Source organism: Bubalus bubalis, chromosome 20, assembly GCF_019923935.1.
Source record: "Bubalus bubalis isolate 160015118507 breed Murrah chromosome 20, NDDB_SH_1, whole genome shotgun sequence".
Taxonomy (NCBI): Eukaryota; Metazoa; Chordata; class Mammalia; order Artiodactyla; family Bovidae; genus Bubalus; species Bubalus bubalis.
This window is the reverse complement of record NC_059176.1, coordinates 44145502-44168109: the sequence shown is the minus strand read 5'-3', so window position 1 is coordinate 44168109 and position 22608 is coordinate 44145502. Positions and strand designations below refer to the sequence as shown.

At 44.2% G+C, this 22608-nt stretch overlaps 1 protein-coding gene across 1 annotated transcript; it reads right to left on the bottom strand.

Annotated features, from left to right (window-relative positions):
- Positions 1-1448: 1448 nt before the first annotated feature.
- Positions 1449-14158, bottom strand: BCL2A1 (BCL2 related protein A1). The gene is made up of 3 exons (XM_006076590.4): positions 14028-14158; positions 10676-11274; positions 1449-1729 (listed from the first exon to the last, which is right to left on the bottom strand). The coding sequence occupies exons 2-3, from the start codon at positions 11093-11095 to the stop codon at positions 1622-1624; spliced, it is 528 nt and encodes a 175-aa protein (XP_006076652.1). The 5' UTR covers positions 11096-11274; positions 14028-14158; the 3' UTR covers positions 1449-1621.
- Positions 14159-22608: the final 8450 nt, after the last annotated feature.

The following is a 22608-nucleotide window of genomic DNA, read 5'->3' as shown; positions in this document are numbered from 1 at the left end:
TCCCACATGCTGCATGGCACAACCGAAAAAAAGGAATCACCATGAGAGGTAAAACATAAATTAACTGAAATCCCCTGAAGGGCAATGGGGAAAGGAGGCTCTGGTTTCTTTACTGGATGCAAAGACAACTTCAGAGGAAGGGTAAAACAGCCCCAGGGTGGGTAGAGATTGTATTGTGGGAGGAGAGGAAGAAGGAGAAAGTCTAGAACAAGGTACTGCTGCTGCTGCTGCTAAGTCGCTTCAGTCGTGCCCGACTCTGTGCGACCCCATAGGCGGCAGCCCACCAGGCTCCCCTGAACAAGGTACAGTGCTCCCATATTGCAATCTGATGTGCTGACATAAAAATCAGAACACAGGGGCTAATAAATGACATCATTTTCCACTTTGTGAAAATTTTTTTGTATTTGTTTTTGGCTGCATCCGATCTTAGGGTTAGGTTGTAGCAGCACACAGGCTCAGTAGCTGTAGCTCGTGGGCTTAGTTGCTCTGTGGCATGTGGGATCTTAGTTCACCAACCAAAGATTGAACCCATGTCCCCCATATTGGAAGGCAGACCCTCCAATGGACCTTCTACTGGACCACAAGGGAGTCCCTATTTTGTGAAATTTCTTAAATGGAGAGTTTAACAGTGGCTCAACGTTGAGTCATTTACCTGACTATCCTTGTTCAGATTCTCCCAAGGTATCCTCCATATCTCGCTGCCGTATTCATAAGCTTTAAAGGACACCTCTGAAGTGAGCTGAGAGGGCATCAGTGGAAAACCACATGTAACCATTCAGGGGCCCTGGGGTCTTCAGAAAACTTGGATCCCAGAGGCATGTGGGCAGCAGACCTCACCCACTATCAGTCTAGACTGTGGTGTAGTGGTTTAGTCGATAAGTTATGTCTGACTCTTTGTGACCCCCAAGGACTATAGCCCACCAGGTTCCTTGGCCTATGGAATTTTCCAGGCAAGAATACTGGAGTGGGTTGCCATTTCCTCCTCCAGGGGATCTCCCTGACCCAGGGATCGAACTCGGGTTTCCTGCATCTCCTTCTTGGCAGCGGATTCTTTACTGACTGAGCTGCCTGGGAAGGGGCTTCCCTGATGGCTCAGATGGTAAAGAATCTGGCTATAATTCGACCCCTGGGTCGGGAAGATCCCCTGGAGGAGGGCATGGCAACCCACTCCAGTATTTTTGCCTGGAGAATTCCCATGGACAGAGGAGTCTGGCGGGCTACAATCCATGGGGTTGCAAACAGTCAGATACGACTGTGTGACTGAGCACAGCACCTGGGAAGTCCATCAATCTAGACTACTGACACTGGAAATGATTTGGGGGTAGTGGACACACCCTTAAGAAAATCTGCCAAAGACGTCACCTTCCGGGTCATCCTTCTCTTAGTTCAGCCCCTGTTCCCTTTATTGAGCTTTATCATTTTGTTGTTAGACTCCCAGACAGTACACATCACATATACATACAGTTTATTCGCTAAAATGGGGAGAAAATTCCCATAAGTCCAGAATGTCAAGTTACATCATCAGAGTTCTCTGTTTAGAAGTAGAAGTAAGTGTTAACAGTACTTCTTGTATGAGTTTAAAAAATTAGACAAATTTCACAATGTGGAGTGTCCTTTTCAGTCAATAGTATTGCTTCAGGCGACATAATGTTTCACAGATCTTTCCTGTAACTTCCAGAAAAGTCAGCCAGCCAGATTTGGTTTCAAACTTCTTTACAAACCCATTTTCCTACAAGAGAACAAAGTTAACATTTTAAAAAATCAGTGGAGACTAAATTTGTTGGAATAAAAAGCAAATAAACTTTCATTTAATTAATGTAGGTAGTCTTCTCTATATTTTCACTGGTTTTATTCTGGTCAGCCTCATTACCATTCTCCATCTTCAATTCCAGACCACCCTAGAGCAGTACTGTCCAACAGAAATATAGTGCAAGCTACATACGTAATCTTTTTAGCCACAGGTTTTTGTTTTTTTTTTTTTTGCTGGATCGTTCTTATTTCCCCAAGCAGGGATTGAATCTTCTCCCCTGGAATTGAAACCACAGAGTCCTAACAACTGAACCACCAGGGAATTCCCAGTAGCCACATATTTAAAAGTAAAAAGAGGCAAAATTAGTTTTAAAAATATAATCAATTTATCTAAAAATATTATGATTTTGGGACTTCCCTGGTGGTTCAGTGATTAAGACTTTGTGCTTCCAATGTGGGGAGTGTGGGTTTGATCGCTGGTGGAAAACTAGGATCCCACATGCCTTGCTGTGCATTGCCAAAAATAAATAAATACATAGATAAGCAAACAAATAAATTGTGATTTCAATATGTAAGCATGATGGAAATAAGATATTTTACTTTATTGGTACTATATCTTTACAATCCAATGTGTGTTTGAACTTACAGCATATCTCAATTCAGACCAGCCACACTGAAACTGTTCAACAGTCACCAGTGACAAGTGGCTACTGTATTGGATGGCATAGCGCTAGAGGGTAGAGAGTCTATCTTCCCCCCCTGCCCCCCACCCTCTTTTTCTTCTGAATGTTTGGGACTAAAATATGCATTTATTAAATAATTTTATTTATTGATTTGTTTTTGGCTGTGCTGTGTCTTTGTTGCTACATGCAGGCTTTCTCAGTGCTCAGGCTTCTCGTTGCAGAGGCTTCTCTTGCTGCAGAGCAAGAGCTGTAGGTGCTTAGGCTTCAGTAGTTGTAATATGTGGGCTCAGTAGTCGTGGCTCTCCAACTCTAGAGCACAGGCTCAATAGTTGTGGCACATGGGCTTAGTTGCTCCAAGGCATGTGGGATCTTCATGGATAAGGACCGAACCCATGTCTCCTGCATCGGCAGGTGGATTCTTTACCATTAAGCCACTAGGGAAACTCCTTTGTGCTGAGAGTCATGAGGATGCAACAGTAAAGTCAGATTACATTCATTCCTTTTTTAATCAGACTTTTTTTTTTTTTTAAGAAGCATGTAAACTGGACCCCCCTGGAGTAGGAAATGGCAACCCAATCTGGTATTCTTGCCCAGAAAATTCCATGAACAGAGAAGTCTGGCAGGCTATAGTCCATGGGGTTGCAAAGAGTTGGACACAACTGAGCAACTGAGACTGCATGCACACATAAACTGGACACTGTATTTAATTAACTTTTGATATATTATAGAGCACCCTCACTGAAAAGCACCTCTGAGCTTATCCAGCCTAATGTCTTCTCTTATTTTGACAAATGAGGAAACAGAGATCCAGAAAAAAATGTTATGTAAGTAAGGTTACCTGATTTCTTAGTACCTGGACTTGTACTGAAATGAAAGCACTGCTCTTTTCAATCCATAAATTTTCAAACCACTCCCAAGAAGATTAGAAAATTGTTTAAAACAATTTTTTTAGATGTTCATCTAGTAAAGTTCCATTTCTGGGGTTACAAACGTCTTCAAGTAGTTCGTGGTTCACAGTCTAGTGTGACTAACATATTTACATAAAGTGTAAACCAAACATATTTCTTTGACTAAGAAGTCAGTAATGCTGTGGAACTGTCTTTTGGAGCATCACCGGCAGCGAAGACTAACACCATTCAGAAGAATTTTCCATTGAAAAGATTGCATAAGAAAGCCAACTTCCGCCTCCGTGTGAAGTGTGACGTCATGCCTGGAGATGCTTGCTGTCACATGCTCACAGAAGGGACAGGCTGCTCCTGCTTTTCTTCCTCTTTCTCCTGCCTTTACACACTCAGGCATTTCCCACCCATCCCAGGTGTGGGATCCACTTCAGTGTTCCTCTTCCTAGAATTTCTATAAACCCCGTACTGTGGGGGCAACTCTACAATGATTTTTATTATCACAATGATCACCATTACGATCAGGCAGTTAATGGTTAATATGTCACCCTCTTATATTTATTAAAGTTCTAAAGCAACAACAAAGGAAAAAAACTGACAATTCAGCTATATGAAGATTCTTTTTTTTTTTAAGCTATAAGAAACTAAAATAAGAACAACAGACCAGGATACTATTTATTACACATTTGCCATGAAAGAGTTCATTCAAACATAAGAGGAAATCATCAAGCCCTCAATAATTTAAAAGGCAAAGGCTGTTGAGAAGATAAATATCAATCATGAGCAAGTATATAGGGAAAAAACTCCACATTATCAGCTGTTAAATTCACATTGTAATGGAATCTTACTGTTTTTTAGACTTATTAACTTGACCTTGTTAATAGAAGTCTATTAAACCCTCAAGATTATGTTTAATGGTTCCATCTAATGCTGATCAAGTTGTGAGCTTGTCCCATTGGTAGCAAAACTTTTGAAGGCAATGTGTATTCCAAAATGTATGAGTAGTGTGATTATAGATGAACCAATCATTCTATTGTGAGAAGGTGATCATGAGGCAGCCTTCTTTTTTTTTTTTTTTTTTTTTTTTGAGGCAAGGAATAAGACTTTATTTGGAAACCCAGCTGACTGAGAAGATGGCAGACTTTAGTCTCAAAGTAACCATCCGTTGGGCCCTGGATACCAAGTTCTTTTCTAGTGTCAGAGAGAGAAGCAGTGAGGAACTAAAGTCAAAAGGCAGAATGGAGAGGGAGGGGCAGTGAAAGGCAGTCTTCTTTTATGCTGTGGGGGTGGAAAACCATCTCCATGTTTAGTATTGAAGCATTATCTCTAAGAAGGAAAAACAGAAAACAACCCAAATGTCTAGCTGTTGGAAATTGCTTAAGTAAATTATGATGCATAAAAATGATAGGATAGTCTGTAAACATTGGAAGTGTTAACATGGAATATGTAAGGCGAGTTATTTTAAAAATTCCTCTGACGGCTCTGATCACTCTGCTATGTGGGGAACAGAGCATCGCAGGGCAAGCTTGGAAGCAGGGAAGCTGGGAGGAGCCTATTGACACAGTTAAGTGAGAGAAGACAGTTGCTCCAATGTGCTGGGTGTGCAGAATCAGAATCTGCTGATGCGTCAAGTGCAGGGTATGCACGGAACGAGTCACAGAGGACTCCCAAGGGGAGAGAGCTGAGCTGGTCAAGTGGAAAGGATACTCCACAGATACTCCCTGAAGGAGCCCTCAGGGAGACCTGAACTACATCTAACCTTATTCTTCATTAAACAATTTTTAAATCTCAAGTTAAAATTCAAAAAGATATACAAGAAGAATCTGGCCCCCAAATCTATTTTATATATCAAAGGATATATAAAAAATTTTGAGCTTGTATTACATCATTTTGGAAATGCCTTTGCCAGGCTGAACACTTGGTTAATCATCTACATGCCTGTGTAGGTCCTTTGATTTGCCCTCAAATTCACCAGACCATTATTGAGAGCAAGATGATCATAAGAAAATAAAACCTACTTTGCATAACACTTATGACTCAGACTTCAACATGCTGGTTACATGGAAAGCACCAGTTCTGATTATACATTCCTACTTTCAAAAGGGGCTTTCTTTTGGTATTAGAGTAGTTTTAAGAATTTGCATATTTAAACTTTTTGGAATTTTCCATGTAACCTTCACAGTTGTATTATATCTGACAGTTTACAAAACACTCTTACAGAAAAGTTCTTTCAACTTTTAACAGTATATATTATTGTCTTTATTATACATTATGTGAGGTGAAGTGAAAATGTTAGTCCCTCAGTTGTGTCTGACTCTTTGTGAACCCATGACTGTAGACACCCAGGTTCCTCTGTCCATGGGATTCTCCAGGCAAGCATACTGGAGTGGGCAGCCATTCCCTTCTCCAGGGGATCTTCCCCACCCTGGGATTGAACCCGTGTCCCCTGCATTGCAGGGGAATTCTTCACTGTTTGAGCCACCAGGGAAGCCGCTATATTATGGAAAATATTATTTTATATTATATTAGGAATTTGGGTCTCAAGTGACTTCAGCAACTCATCCAAGATCACACTTCTAGTGAGTGGGAAAATCGGAATTTAGATCTCACTTTCAATGCTAGTTCATTCCATCACCCCATTAACAAATATTTGCTGGCTATGTTCTATACCACAGGCCCTGGGCCAAGCATGATGTATTCAGTGTGCATGAGGTAGAGGTGATTCCTCTCATGTGAAGCTGGAGGTAGAGTATCCTTTCCACTCGACCAGTACAGGGGCAGGAGAGTGTTTTACTGAAGTGGGCAAAAGCAGGAAAGCCACCTGGCTGCAAAGGAAAGGCAGTCCCAGGCAGTGAGATGAGTCTCTTCTCAGACACATTCTACTGGTTTTTAAGAACCAGCCTTTCCTCATGAATGCCAAAGACTGCTAAAAAAAAAAATAAATAATAATGGCACCGGCTCTCCTGTCAGACCTACGAGAGCCTTTTCATTTCTAGCACGTCACGCTGGCAGAGGCAGGAGGAAGTAATGGTAAATGTGGAAGAGGAATAACAAGTGACATGAGAAGCAGCAAAGAAAAGAAAGAAAGAAAGGAAGGGAGAAACAAGGGAGGGGGAAAGGAGGGAAGGAAGAAGGAAAGAAAAGCAGCTCAAGATGATAAAAATGAAAAAAGAATAAATCTCACTGGTTCCCCCCCACTCTCTTTAGGGCATCTGTTTTAGATGGTGGCTAATATCTAACTATATAGCTGGTGATATAATTTCTGGAGATTACACCTATCTATTCAGGGAAGTTGGGCTTCCCCAGGTGGTGCTAGTGGTAAAGAACCCGCCTGCCAGTGCAGGAGACATGTGAGACTCGTGTTCGATCTCTGGGTGGGGAAGATCCCCTGGAGGAGGAAATGGCAACCCACTCTAGTGTTCCTACCTGGAGAATCCCATGCCCCACAGTCCATGGGGTGCAAAGAATCGGACACGACTGAGTGACTGAGCAGATATTCAGGAAACTTAGGCGATACTATGATGCTACTAATTATAACAGTAGCTCGAAACTTGTATTGAGTTTCCTGCTTAAGAAGGCTTTCTTTCTTTCCTTGCTATTCTCTAGAACTCGGCATTCAGTTGGATATATCTTTCCCTTTCTCCTTTGCCGTCTGCTTCTCTTCTTTTCTCAGCTATTTGTAAGGTCTCCTTAGACAACCACTTTGCCTTCTTGCATTTCTTTTTCTTTGGGATAGTTTTGGTTACCACCTCCTGTACAATGTTACAAACCTCCACACACCTGTACCACCCCCGAAAGATTAGTAGCCTTCTAGAATTTCTCAGAGACAATTCCATACCATCCACTAATTATGAATTCCAGGAACTTACAACATTTACTGTGAATAAGTTAAAAATTTTCAGGAACATTTCTTAATTTTTTGTGTGTTACAAATACAGTGCAAGCTTATATGTTGTTTTTGTTACTGTTGTTGAGTCACTAAGGAGACATGTGAGACTCGTGTTCCATCCCTGGGTGGGGAAGATCCCCTGGAGGAGGAAATGGCAACCCACTCTAGTATTCCTAGTACTCTAGTGTCTGACTCTTTGCAACCCCATGGACTGTAGCCAGATAGGCTCCTCTGTGCATGGAATTTTCCAGGCAAGAATACTAGAGTGGGTTGCCATTTCCTCCTTCAAGGGATCTTCCTGACCCAGAGATCAAACCTGCATCTCCTGCAATGGCAGGCAGAATCTTTACCATTGAGCCCCTCATATGGAGTTTGCCAACTAGGATTTCTCTACACATAGACCTCTGTGCTAGAAACCTTCCTGCATTCATTTGAAATCTACACAGCATAATAGCTGGAATTTCCACCCATCCTTCAGTATAGCTCCCCACAGCAACCAGAAGAGAACATGAGCAAATATCTTGCATGCTTTGTCCAGCCCCAAGTCAGGCTGAGTTCCAAGAAAAAAAGGTGATAGAGAAAGGAGAGTGATTGAAGGAAACCCTTTCATTATGCAGAAAGATCTCAAACAAAGTGCAAAAGACATCAAGTAAAACATTAATACGTGTGATTTCATCAACTTTTAAAACATTTATGAGCACCAAAGACATCTATAGTTTTAAAAAGCAATCAACATATTAGACGATATCCACCATATACAAGGGGCTTCCCAAGTGGTATTAGTGGTAAAGAATCTGCCTGTCAATGCAGGAGATGTAAGAGACATTCAATCCCTGGGGAAGATTTCCCTGAAGAAGAAAATGACAACCCATGCCAGTATTCTTGCCTGGCAAATCCCATGCACCGAGGAAACTGGTGGGCTACAGTCCATACGGTAGCAAAGAGTCAGACACGACTGAAGTGACTTAGCATATATAAAACATATATATATATATAATAATTTGTGTCCAGAATATTCCAAGAATTTCCACAAATCAGTGAGAAAAAGACAAAAAATGGGAAAATGGACACAGGAGAAAAATAGGCAGTTCCCTGAATAAGAATTACAAATAGTCAATAAACATATGAAAAGATGCTCAATGTGAAAAGACACTAGTAATCAAGGAAACTGATTTTAAAAAGAATTAAAACAGCAAGACAGAAGACTTCCCTGGCAGTCCAGTGGTTAAGACTCTGCGCTTCCATTGCAGGGGGCATGGGACTAAGATTCCATATGCCACAGGGTGTGGACAACAACAAAAAGATAATTAGGTATGTATTTTTAAGCCAACAGAGTAGGGAAAATATGACAGACCACCATAACATCATATTAGTCAGCCGGGATGAAAGGAAATGTGGTGTATTCCATCAAGCTGTGATAGGGGGGTAACTAGGTTAGAATCATTTAGGAGGACAAGCATCTACTAAGTTTGAAAATGTGTTGACACCATGACTTAGCCATTCTATATCCCAGTATTCATCCTAGAAAAGCACACATGCACAGGGAAGACATGACTAAAGATATCCAATGAAGTATTGTTCATGAGAGCTCTGGAATAACTCGAAATAAATAACTATCCATCAGCTAGAAATGATCATTCAACAGCATTCACATACAACAGCATATATGTAGTACTCTTTTGTGTGTATGTGTGGCCATGTTAGGACTTCCCTGGTGGCTCAGACGATAAAGCATCTGCCAACAATGTGGGAGACCCGGGTTCAATCCCTGGGTCAGGAAGATATCCTGGCGAAGGACGGGATCTTAGTTCCCCAACCAGGGATTGGAACCCATCCCCTTGCAGGAATCTTAACCACTGGATCTCCGGGGAAGTCCTTGTGCTGAGCTCAGTCATGTCTGACTCTTTTGGACCCCATGGACTATAACCTGCCAGGCTTCTCTGTCCATGGGATTTTCCAGGCAAGAATAGTGGAGTGGGTTTGCCATGCTCTCCTCCAGGTGATCTTCCTGACCCACAGATCAAGCCCATGTCAAGAACTATTTACACAAACAATTTCTGAAAGGCTACCCATTCCAGTATTTTGGCCTGGAGAATTCCATGGACTGTATAGTCAATGGGGTCGCAAAGAGTTAGACACAACTGAGCAAATTTCACTTCAAATATTAGTATTAGTATTGTTAAATATTATTTAACAACTTATAATTTTTTTTACAAAGAAGTGCTATGTATATTTTCTATAGATATATCCAACAAGCATTTTTTTTTATTAATAGGGATGCTTTGCATGTAAAATAATTGATAACAGTGGACAGCTTTGAGAAGAGGGGAGGCCAGGGATTGTGGGTTGAAGAGAGGATCTATGGGAAATCAGTGCTGTAAGAAAAGTGAGCACTGAGTTTACTGGAATATCAAGAAAAGTATGTGCATTCAGCTGGGACAGGCCCCTTATCAATGAGTTGTGTGGGGTTTCCCTGGTGGCTCAGACAATAAAGAATCTGCCTGCAATGCAAGACACCCGGGTTCGATCCCTGGGTCAGGAAGAGCCCCCTGGAGGAGAGCATGACAAACTATTCCAGTATTCTTGCCTGGAGAATCCCATGGACCGGGGAGCCTGGCAAGCTGTATAGTCCATGGGGCTGCAAAGAGTCAGACACGACTAAGCATGCATGATATGCTACAATTTGAGTTGTGATCTAGGACCCCTGCATGGTCTCAGTTTTTGAGGCATTGATAATAAAGTGAATTTTTATTTGGAAAATCTTGAATAGATTCTAGCTGGTGATATAGTACATTATGTTTTTTAAATCACCAAGCTTTACTGGCCAGAATTTGGTATATTAGAAAACTGGGTGGGGCAGGGAGAGGGGGCAGGAAGCAACAAACTCGCAAAAATTTACACCTGTCTTTTGCAACATAATAAATACCTAAATATAACAGATTCTAATACCAACTCATTCTGTACTAATTCTACATTGTCATGACAACCCTGGCAAGAGCTCAGTCCTGTGGACTAGACTCTGAAGAAGCATTAGGGAGGTGCTTTATTAATCCCCCAAACTCACTTCTTCAATTTACACTGTAGGTATAAAAACTGAAACCTCAAGTGTTTCTCAGCTATAAAATTTTAAGATTCACTGGAAATCAGCTAGAAATGTCTTTTTTTATTATTTTAATTTGTTTGGCTGTGCTGGGTCTTAGTCGCACCATGTGGGATCTAGTTCCCTGACCAGGGATTCAAATCCAGGCCCTCTGAGTTAGAAGTGCAGAGTGTTATCCACTAGACAACCAGGGAAATTCCTCTTTATTTTAAAATTAAAAAAAAAATTAAAACAAACTACTCAAAGAAAATATAATCCTTTAGGTAAATCTCTTTTTTAAATTACCAAAGAGACTTGCTATTTCATTTCCTATTTTAAAGTAAAGAACAAAGAAGAATACTTCCATCACACATACCCAGCCTCCATTTTGCTTTATCCACTCTCCTGTGTTTTCGGTGATGAACTCCGCCACAAAGTAAGAAATGTCCTTGCACATGTCCATGTCTGAGGCAATACACTTGCCCAGAAGTTTCTTGCTAAGAATACCTTCAAAGGCGAATATGGTTACAATCCTGCCCCAGTTAACAATGCCATCTTCAAATTCCTTTTCCATCACTTGGTTGAATATTGTTCTGGCGGTGTCTACGGACACCACGTCAAACTTATCCAAGCACTGCTTCAAAGTCCTTTCCACTTCGTCCTGGACAGAGGAAGCCACGTCTTGTAACACCCTGGATGTTTTGCTTGGCTTGGATCCAGGTTGCTGTATCTGTAACACATATTTCAGATAGTCCTCGGCCAGCCCGTGAACGTAGCCAAACTCAGTGTCAGTCATCTTCTCCTGGCTGGGGAGCAGAGTCTTGAGCCTGCTCACCTGCAAGTGACCGAGACAGTCTGAAGCTCAAGCTTGTGGAGCCTGGCGAAACATGACACATGATAGTATCTGGAGGCCGGTGGAATTTCTGTTTGCATCATCTAAAGCTATCCTTCCTCCTGGTCGCTTTCAGGCGTGGGCTGCAAGTGAAAGAGAAAGTATAAAATGTGAAAAAGGAAAATGTCTCAAAGACAGGACACTTCCTCATCCTGTAAGTGATTAATGTAGCTTTTGAAGCCTTAAATTCAAAGAAGTGGAGGAATCAGAACCCTCCTGCATTGCTGGTAGGATTGTAAAACAGTTTTCATGAACTTTTACTGTGAAAAATTTGGCAGTTCCTCAAAAACTTAAATATAGAGACTTTCCTGGGGGCCAGTGTTTAATTTCCACTTCCAACACAGGGGACGCAGGTTTTATCCCTGGTGGAGGAACTAAGATTCTACATGCCGAGTAGTGTGGCCAAAAACAAAGGAAAAAAGTTAAATATAGAATTTCCATATGACCCAGCAATTCCAGTTATAAGTATATGCCCAAAAGAAATGAAAATAGGGACGCACACAACTCCTGACACATGAATGTCCACAGCAGCATCATTTACAATAGCCAAAAGGTGGAGACAAACCAAATGTTCACCCACAGATGAAGGGATAAATGAATTGTGGGACGTTCTTAAGCCACAGAAAGAAATGAAGTCCCCATACACTTTACCGCATGGACAAACCTCCAAAACAGGACGCCCAGTGGAAGAAGCCAAAGGTAAGAGCTCTCCTACTGTATGATCCCATTATGTGAAATAGCCAGAATAAGTAAATCCACAGAGACAGAAAGCAAACTGGTGATTGCTGGGGGCTGAGGGGAGAAGGGAGTAACTGCTGAGTAGGTACAGGTTTCTGTCTTGTGATGAAAATGGTTTGGAACTACATCGAGGTGGTGGCTGGCTGTGAAACATTGTGAAGATGCTGCTGCTGCTGCTGCTAAGTCGCCTCAGTCGTGTCCGACTCTGTGCGACCCCACAGACGGCAGCCCACCAGGCTTCCCATCCCTGGGATTCTCCAGGCAAGAACACTGGAGTGGGTTGCCATTTCCTTCTCCAATGCATGAAAGTGAAAAGTGAAAGTGAAGTCGCTCAGTCGTGCCCGACTCTTAGTGACCTCATGGACTGGAGCCTACCAGGCTCCTCCATCCATGGGATTTTCCAGGCAAGAGTACTGGAGTGGGGTGACGTCACTAAATTGTACACTTTAAAATGGGTCATGTGGGGACTTCTCTGGTGGTCCAGTGGGCAAGACTCCGAGCTCCCAATGCAGAGGGCCCAGGTTTGATCCCTGGTTAGGGAACTAGATCTTACATGCCACAGTGAAGATCCTTCATGCCACAACTAAAACCCAGCACAGTGAAATAAATAAATATAAAAAATAAAGGGAAGAAAATAAAATGGATCATTTTTACATTATGTGAATTTAACCTCCAAAGGAAAAAAGTTCAATATAGCCCAGTGGCTAAGCTGAATTAATGAAAATTTGGAATACAGATTAACAAACGGCCAGTAAACAGGGCCTCTCAAGCACTGCTGAGGCAACACGGCGCTTGACACTTTGGTGCTCAGATAGGATGACATGGGAGGGAAGAAAAATGTATCTGCTTCATTCCTCACATCCCATTTACCCTAGAACTTTGTTTTTTTTACGCAAATATTTGTTGCATAACAGATGAACACAAATTTTTTAAAAGTACAATCAAGAATGAAAAATACGTTTCTCAAGAGCATTAAGCAATGGGTTAGGCGTTAAACACATACAAATCTAAAGACTGCAACATGAGATACTTCTAGACAAAACTAAAGGGGTTTGGGACTTCCCTGGTGGTCCAGTAGCTAAGACTCTGGGCTCCCAATGTAGGGGGCCTGGGTTGATGCCTCAGTGGGTAAGGAGTCCACCTGCCAATGCACAGGAGATGTGGGTTCAATCCCTGGGTTGGGAAGATGCCCTGGAGAGAAGGGAATGGCTACCCACTCCAGTATTCTTGCCTGGAAAATGCCATGAACAGAGGAGCCTGGTGGACTACAGTCCATGGGGTCGCAAAGAGTCGGACACGGCTGAGCGACAGAGCACACACACAGGGAACTAGATCCCACATGCCACAACTAAGACCCAGCACAGCCAAATAAACAAATAATTTAAAAAAAAAAAAAAAAGACAAAATCCTGCTATAAGCCAATACCTCTATTTCCTCTTATTTAAGTCAGCCAAATTGTCCAACATGCAGATAGAATTTCGGGGCCAGAAGGAACACTAAACTTGGAGTCAGAGGACCCAAGCCTCATTCCCACCCAAATCTCTGTTCCCTTACTCAGTATGTGCCCAGGGTTTGTAAAATGCAGCCATGCGCAATGAACTCCCAGGGGTGAGGTATGCAACTGATGACCCGTGTAGCACCTGTGACCACAGCTGGCACAATGTGGGGGCTTCATCAGCCCTAATTCTCCATCAATCTTTACAGACAAATGAGAAATTCGGCTTCCCAATAAGAGCATAACTTCCTCAACGCTTAGGTTCAAGTGAATTGCAAATCTGTCATTCATTTAGCTTTGGCACCAGTTCTGGGAAACAGTTGGTGGAAACGGTGAAAGTGTTGGCTAAGAAGAGCCCTGGGGAACAGATTATGTGGCAATGAGGCAGTCAGGGCGCTGTATCCCTGTCTGCTGGAGAAGCCAGGGTTGCTAGTAGGCAGGAGTAGAGAGTGGGAGAAAGAGTTAACAGTGCAGGGTCCCTAGAGAGATGGGATTCACTATTTTTGTTGTTGTTGTTCTATCCACATATGGAGTAACTTTAATTCTTTGCCTCAGTGTCTCTGAAGAGTGGCAAACAGGAAAAAAAAAAAAAATCCCACATACCTTGTATTTCTGAATTATCTCCAAAGGGTTAAGGAGGATGGGAGAGCTGCTGCTTAGGGTGCTGGCTGAGAAGGACTTGTGGTGGCCGTGAAAATGCACCCCTGGGGCTTCCTTGGTGGTCCAGTGGTTAAGGCTCAGCCTCCCAGTGCAGAGGGTGCAGGTCAGATCCCTGGTCAGGGAACTAAGACCCTATAGGCCACAGGGTGTGGCCAAAAGTTTAAAAATAAATTAATTAATTACTTAAAAAATAAAAAGAAGAAAGAAAACAACAATGCACTGTGAACCTTGTGCCACAGTGGCGTAATTGCTGTAACTGACCAAGGGCCCCACGGCTGGGCCCTTAATCTATCGCCCCCATGACTTTGCACAGAGGTTGTGCTGCCTGCAGGCTGTCCCTGTCAATGACTGGTCAAGGCACAAGTAGGAAGAGCCATTCCCGTAGGTCAGCCTCCTTTGAAAGGTGGCTCGATGACTCCTTATCAGCTTTGTGAAGAATGGCTGAGACTTTGTTCCAATTGAGACTCTTCCTCCTGGGTCCTCCTTCCTCCTGGTTCTTCTTCAGCCCAGGCCGGCCCACACTGTGGTCTGACAGCTCCCTCCCGCTTCTCCCTCACAGGCATTCCCCCCACTAAATCTCTCGCACATCTAACCCTCTCTTGGCATTTTCCGCCTAGAGTTATAGAACAAAGGAGCACACAGGCCTGTGGTCAAGACACTTCTCTGGGATTTCCCCTGGGGAGATTCTTCCTCCCCTCCTCCCACCACCCGGGACAATGCCTCTTGGCCCACAGGAGCAGGAAGCCAAGTACAGCCAGCTTTTTCTCCTCAAATCATCCTTGAGCACCATAAGAACCATGGCAATGATGGGAAAATTTATTATATCCTGCCACCCTCCACCCCTGCCCAATTACATTCCCATGGTGATGAGCATTTCTGGAAAAATAGTATGAGTAGGTGGTTTAGGAGTTACTGTACAGGGGACTTCCCTGGTCCAGTGGTTAAGATTTTGCCTTTCAATGAAGGGAGTGCAGGTTCGAACCCTGGTCTGGGAGTTAAGATTCCACAAGCCTCTGGGCCAAAAAACCAAGACATAAAATAGAAACAGTGTTATAACAAATTCAATAAAGACTTAAAAAAAAAAGTCTGACTTTAAAGAGTTGCAATTCAGTCTCCTAAGGTCAGGGTCTACCTTTTTCACCCTCTCTTGCCAGTGTCCAAGCCTGGACCTAGGGAAGCCAGGGACAGATCTCTGTTGAATAAATAAAACATGACCAATGTCACACCTGGAGCCAACTACATTTAGGGCTCTGGGTTCCTTATCTGGAATTGAAAAGAAATTGTTGTAAAAAGTCTTAAATATTGTAGTCTGCTTTAGTTTATTTTGTAGTATTTCCAAATAATCACTTTTCCAGGATAGATGGAGGAAAGACAAAATCTTTTCCAGAAAGAATTATTTGTATATAAAGTATGAAAAGACTGGAATGGGGTTTGTAGGCTTAAAAAACAATCACAACCTAAAAGTTGAGTTGTTTTATTCAGTGGGAATTTTTAGGACTTCAGGCTAGGAAGTAGCATCTTAAGTAACCCTGAGAGAACTGCTCCAAGGAGGTGAGGTGGGAGCCAGTTTATAGAAGTTTTGCAACAAAGGGAAGGTCAAAAGGTTGTTGTTTGTTAAAGGAAAACCAGACATCTCAAGATAGTGCTTTTCTTTGTATAGGAAGATGTAAGAGTCTGGGCTCACTGAAATCATTCCTTTGATATGCACCCCAGGTATCTGGGACCAGTGTCCTGTGTTCTCTCATCCTGAGTTTCCTCAGGGCTTACCGGAGGGCATGGCTGCTAGATAGCAGGTGTTCTTTCCTTCTTAAGCTCCTTCAGGCTCCCTGACTCTGGAAGGTGGCACCTGCTGATGACTGTGAAATTCTTATTTACTGATAGGGCAGGAAATGTCCCATTTCTCAGGTGTGTTGGGATGGAGGGCCATGTGGGACAGAGACAAGTAGCTGATCATGAAGCAGGTATAAAGACAAAAGGACGTATCCTTTGTTAACGCCACTGTGACCTGGGTTTGCATTCACAGGCTCCAGGGCTTCCCTGGTGGCCCAGACAGTGAAGTATCTGCCTGCAACACAGGAGACGTAGTTGCATCCTTGGCTCGGGAAGATCCCCTGGAGGGGGGAATGGCAACCACACCAATATTCTTACCTGGAAAATCCCATGGACAGAGGAGCCTGGTGGGCTACAGTCCAAGGGGTCACAAAGAGTCAGACACGACTGAGCAACTAAACACACACACACACACACACACACACACGAACTACACCTTCGTGTCTATCTGTGGTGTTTATGTAAATTGCCACATCTGTATACGTATGTTATCTATTGCTTTCTAACTGCTTCCTCACAAAGGAGTTCCCCAAATTCAGTGGCTTCAAACAATAATCATGCATTTTGCTCATGAAATGAACCTTGGGCAGGGCTCAGATGGATGACTGGTCTCTCCCCCATGGTATCTGGGGTTTAGCTGGAGTGTTTCAAACGGTGGCAGCTGGAACAGCTGGGGTTGGCTGGGCGTCTCTCTTCATGTAGTCACAGAATTTTTCTGTGTGGTCTGTCCAGCATGGCAATCTCAGATTGGTCATACTTCTCATGTGGTTGCTAAAGGTGCCAAGAGCAAGCATTCCAGTGACCAACATAGGAGTTGAATAGCTTTTTATAACCCAGGTTAGAATTCACAGAGTATCAGAACTTCTCTGGTGGTCCAGTGGTTAAGAATCCTTGCTTCCACTGCAGGAGGCACAGGTTCAAATCCCTGGTCAGAAAACTAAGATCCTACATGCTGTACAGCAAAACAAAAACAAAACCAAAAAGAACTCATACTATACTAATTTCTATACTAATCTAGTTGTACAAGTTATTACATGACTGCTCAAATTCAAGGAAAGGAAACATAGATATTTTTATTGATAAGAAGAGTGTCAAGAATTGGTAGCCATGTTTTAAAATTGCCACAGCATGCAACTCACATGCAAGGTCACTTATAGGCACAATCACGTACAATTTAACCAATGTCACTCTCCTACACGACTTAGTGACTGAACAACAACAATACCCTCCTGCCATCCTTTGGACTGGGAAAGCAGGGAGGCAGTTCAAATCTTTGAGTGATCCATGAGGTCCTTCAAAGCCACCTTGCTCACCTCTATAACCATCAAGTTACTAGAGGTCTGAGAATCCTCTGAAAAGTAGACCCTCCGAAGACAGAGGTATTCTAAGTGGCCTGAAGCACAACTGCCTGAAGATTTCATTTCATCTCCCTCCTGACCTCAGAGATCTTATTAGGTCACGAGCCCACCTCCTGCTATGACCCAGGAGGGGAGAGCAATGACTGACAGAGGTGGAGTTTTGATGGGGAATCTGAGGGGAGAACCCTGAAGCCACCCTGGCTGACGAGTGGCCAGAGGAACCCAAACTCCGGGACGGGGGGCCCATGTGCGTGACTTCAGGGAGGGGCTGCTGAGGTCACACTCTCTTTTCTCCAAATGCAGACGTTGGGAGGAAACTTGCTGCGCTTTCGGCTGCTTCAGAGGAGGTGGCCCGGGGAAACTCCCAGCCTGGCTCACTCTTCAGGTCCTCTGAGCTTATCATGACAACTTCCTTTTTCCACGCCTCTTCCTTTTTTCACGCCAAGCAGAGAACAATGGTCTTCAGTGGGAATGCCGTCGTAACACAAAAGGGAGGGGGAAATAGAAGTCACCTGCATGCCCCCCACCCCCGCATCATCTCCCTGGGTCTGGTGGGGCCAAGCCTTGATCATCAGAAAGCACAATGGAAGCTTGTCCACACTCTGTGTCAGGAAAAACGAGTTGCTCAGTATGACAGGACTCCCAGCGGAAACTTGGTTCCTATCCGGGAGATCAATATCCAGGAAATCCTATGAGCAAAATAAGCAGGTGGGACTTCCCCCAGTTCCCCTGTCGAATTTAGAGACAAGGCTGAAAGTGGGCCCTGAAGAGAACAACCAGTTGTGAACCAAGGAAGCTGAGAGGCAGAGAGGGAAGACGGCAGGTGTCATAAATGAGGCTTGTGGGGGTGGGTTTTTGACTAACATTGTAGAGGCTACAAAGGAGATGGAGGTGAAAAGAGGAGAGGGAAAAGCCAAAGAAAGGTTGATTTTTTTTTTTTTTGGTCTATTTTGGTGGGCTGCCGTCTATGGGGTCACACAGAGTAGGACACGACTGAAGCGACTTAGCAGCAGCAGCAGCAGCAGCATGGCATGTGGGATCTTAGTTCCCCCACACTGAATATTCATTGGAAGGACTGATGCTGAAGCTGAAGCCCCTATACTTTGGCCACCTGATGCAAAGAGTCAACTCATTGAAAAAAAGACCCTGATGCTGGGTAAGATTGAGGGTGGGAGGAGAAGGGAACAACAGAGGATGAGATGGTTGGATGGCATCACCGACTCAATGGAGGTGAGTTTGAGCAAACTCTGGGAGATAGTTGAAGGAAAGGGGAGCTTGATGTGCTGCATTCCATGGGGTCGCAAAGAACTGGACAGGACTTAGCAACTGAACAACAACCAGGGATCAAACAGTTCACGTGTCCTGTGCAGTGAAAGTGCAGAATCTTAACTACTGGACCACCAGGAAAGTCCCAGCAGAGGTTAAAATTATAGATGGTCGCACATAAGGTAGAATGTCTGAGTACAACATGTCCTGATGTGTTGATTTGTGATACATCCCTTTTGCACACCTGTGTGCACAGGTTCGTGCCCAGACCCATTTTCCCTTACCCTCTCTGAATCTCACTGGAACACCCATTGCTCATTCTGCTCACCAAATGAAGGGCTTCATGTTGACTATGAAGAGGAGCCCAAATCCTGGAAGGGTCTTGGTGCTCTGATTCGACCTCCTCTTACCCCGATTCTGCCCCCTGACCTGACTCTGTGATGTGTTTTCTTGTCTCTAGGAACTTGTTCTTCCAGCTGTCTCCAATGGCAGGGGCTTTTTTCTTCCATGCATGTGTCTTCAAACCTCCTCCATCTTCCACATCCAGTGAAAATAAGCCTTTCCCACTCACCTGAGCCAGGAGAAATCTCAGTATGTGTTCCCATGGGACCCTGTGCCCGTGCACATCTCCTGGTACATCTTATACTGAAGCCGTGGTGCTGGCTGGTGCCCTTGGCTGGTGGCTCCCCAAGGAAGAGAGCTATTTATCTTTGACATGCAAGACACACATGGACTGGATTCTACTATCATCATTGCCAGTAACACCGAATATTCGACCAATTGCCCGCTTCACAATCAGATTGATCCTGGGGCAGAAGCTTTGTTACTATGTCTGTGAAGTTTTACTTGGCAAACTGAAAGTAAAATTATCTTTTCTTTCCTCAAATGTCACCTTGGGAGAAGTACAAGAGAAAAGCCTATTTGAATAAGACCTTCAAGTGATCTAGGCAGAAGGACTTGGACTTTCTTTTTTTAGAAAAATCAGTTGATCAGTTGTGCCAACTCTGCGACAACATGGACTCTAGCCCACCAGGCTCCTCTGTCCATGAGATTCTCCAGGCAAGAATACTGGAATGATTGCCATTCCCTTCTCCAGGGGATCTTCCTGATCCAGAGATTGAACCCAGGTCTCCTGCATGGCAGGCAGAATCTTTACCGTCTGAGCCACAAGGGGCTGAAGCTGTATTACTATGTCTGTGAAGTTTTACTTGGCAAAGCAAAAGTAAAATTATCTTTTCTTTCCCCAAATGTCACTTCAGGGGAAGTACAAGACAGAAGCCTATTTGAATAGGACCTTCAAGTGATCTGGGTAGAGGGCCTCGGACTTTCCACTCCCTAAATGGAATGGCCATAAGACACAAAGCAAATGCAGGAAGTGTGCTTGGTGAGAGCAAATGAAACTGGGCCCCTTAAGGGCAAGTCTCTGTTGGAAAGGCCAGAACTCAGATTTCCCCAAAGAGCAAAGCGTAAACAGCCCATAGCCATTCACTAGGCTAATTGCTCAACAAATTTTACAAAGCGCCCACCATGCACTGGCCCTGCCCTGGAGCTGGGGATGGGTATGCAAGGAGTTTGTTTCATTAATACAGGTGTAAAGGGATCTCACATAAAACCACTGGAAAATTCAAATGTAGAATAAGTGCCTTGAGACTCTGAGATGTGAAAGTTCAGCCGGAAGGAGAAAGTAAGGGCTTCCCAGAGAAGGCTTGGATGTGGCCATACTTCCTGCTTTGGGAAGGAAGTTGGTAAAAATGAATGAAGTCCATGTGCAGAAAGGAGGGGGGCTTTCTGGAGGATTGGCCTTCCAATCCTCTGTTCCAGTTGTTCCATCCCTGTTCAGGTATCTGAGACATCTCAGGGTGCTTCCTATAAAGTCTTTAAAAAAAAAAAATTATTGTTGGCTGCTCTGGGTCTTTGTTGCTACATGCAGGCTTTCCCTAGTAGCAGCGAGAGGGGGCTACTCTCTAGTTGGGTGGGGTATGTGGGCTTCTCAATGCGGTGGCTTATCTTGTTGTGGAGCACAGGCTTTAGAACATGCAGGCTTTAGTGGTTGAGGTACATGGGCTCAGTAATTGTGGCTCAAAGGCTTAGCCCCAAGGCATGTGGGATGTTCCTGGACCAGGGATTAACCTGGTGTCCTCTGTGTTGCAAAGTGGATTCTTTACCATTGGACCACCAGGGAAGCCCAATAAATTCTTTTTCTTGTCAAAGTTAGAGTTGTTTCATGGAAGGGCTTCAAACAAATGTATTTCCCCAACACAGTGCCAGCAGAAGAGCAGGCTTTGTCTCTGTTAAGAACTTTCCTGAAAAAATGGTCCAGATTAAAGTGTCCTAAGAAACACAGTTCATCATCGAGGGAGGTGAACAGTGGCTGCCATGAACTAGATGCATTTGTGCGTGTCAGGTCCAGCGTTTCTCCCTTTGCAGTGTGGAACGGTGGTCTCATGACCTCCATTATTATTATTTTTTTGGTTGCACCAGGTCTTGATTGCTGCATGTGGGATCTTCTATCCTTATTGCAGCAGCATGTGGTCAGTCTTTAGTTGTGGCATGCGGGATCTGGATTGCCCTGACCAAGGATGGAATCCAGGCCCCCTGCATTGGGAGCACAGGGCCTTAGCCCCTCCCCTGCCTTTAAGGATACCTCCCAGTGGGCAGTGAGGGAGAAGACTCACTCCAGAAAAAGCCTGTGTTCCTTCATACCCAAAGGTTTCTGGGATGTTCTTTTGCTCCGCTGCACCAGGAAGCAGGAAGATGCTCTCTTGCTTGAGGGGGAACCCCCTGCACCCTGGCCTTAGTCAGAAATCACTGTGGCATCAGCCATGAGCAGATCTCTCAAAGGAGAACAGATTCCCTCCCCTGACAAAGCCACTGACTCTGTGGGTTTTCTTCTTCAAGGAAAGGCTATAATTAGTCCTTGGAGGCCCAAGGCTCTTAGAGTTCAGAGAGCAGGGATCCAGCAGTAAAGCCCCACCCCCACCTTCCAGCAGGGACACAGCCCAGATGAGAGAATGGCCCTGGGGCCGGGAAAGATGTTCTCAGATCTGGGTGCTAGTCCTGGCTCTGCCACTCACTTCTATGGCTTAGTGGACACAGGGGAGGAAGGGGAGGGCAGGATGAATTGGGAGATTAGCACTGACATATACACACACTGTGTGCTCAGTCGTGTCCGACTCTTTGTGACCCCATTAACTGTGACCCCGTGAACCCCTCTGTCCATGGGATTCTCTAGGCAAGAATACTGGAGTGGGTAGCCATTCCCTTCTGCAGGGGATCTTCTTGACTCAGGGATCAAACCCAAGTCTCCTGAGTCTCCTGCATTGGCAGGTGGATTCTTTACACTAGTGCCACCTGGGAAGCCCCTAGAATGATAACACCTACCATTAGAGATGTTGTGGGGATCAAACTCTATAACCACATTCCATAACCAGCAGCTCCATGTCAGTGTGAGCTGCTTCTTTGTGCTCTCAGGACTCTGGGATTTGAGTGCTCCTAACATTTTCCCTCCTTCACAGTAGATTTTGCTGCAGGGGTCAGTGGCCTTTCATTGCCTGGAACCAGAAGAATCCATGCACTGGGAGTGCCCAGGCCTGGTTTCTTGGCCCATTTTCCTTATTGGGCCTCAGTTTTTGCACCTGAAACCTAAGAAAGGCTTCCCTGGTGGCTCAGTGGTAAAGAACCACCTGCTAAGGCAGGAGACATGGATTCGATCCCTGGGTCAGGAAGATCCCCTGGAGAAGGAATGGCAACCTACTCCAGTATTCTTGCCTGGAGAATCCCCATGGACAGAGGAGGCTGGTGGGCTATATAGTCCATGGGGTCACAAACAGTAGGACACAACTGAACAACTAAACAACAACCTAAGAATATTGGACCAGAACGTTTTCAGATTTCCTTCTACCTCCACAAATTCTTCAATCCTTATCTTAAATCCTTATAAGGTCTTATTAGCCTCCTAAAATAAGTCAAGTAGTGGCTACTCTAACAAAAAGGTAGGAGCAGGGAGAAGTCGGGAGAGAGATGAAACAAGTTAGGCAAAAGGCTGGAAATATGTGAAGCTGGTTGAGGAG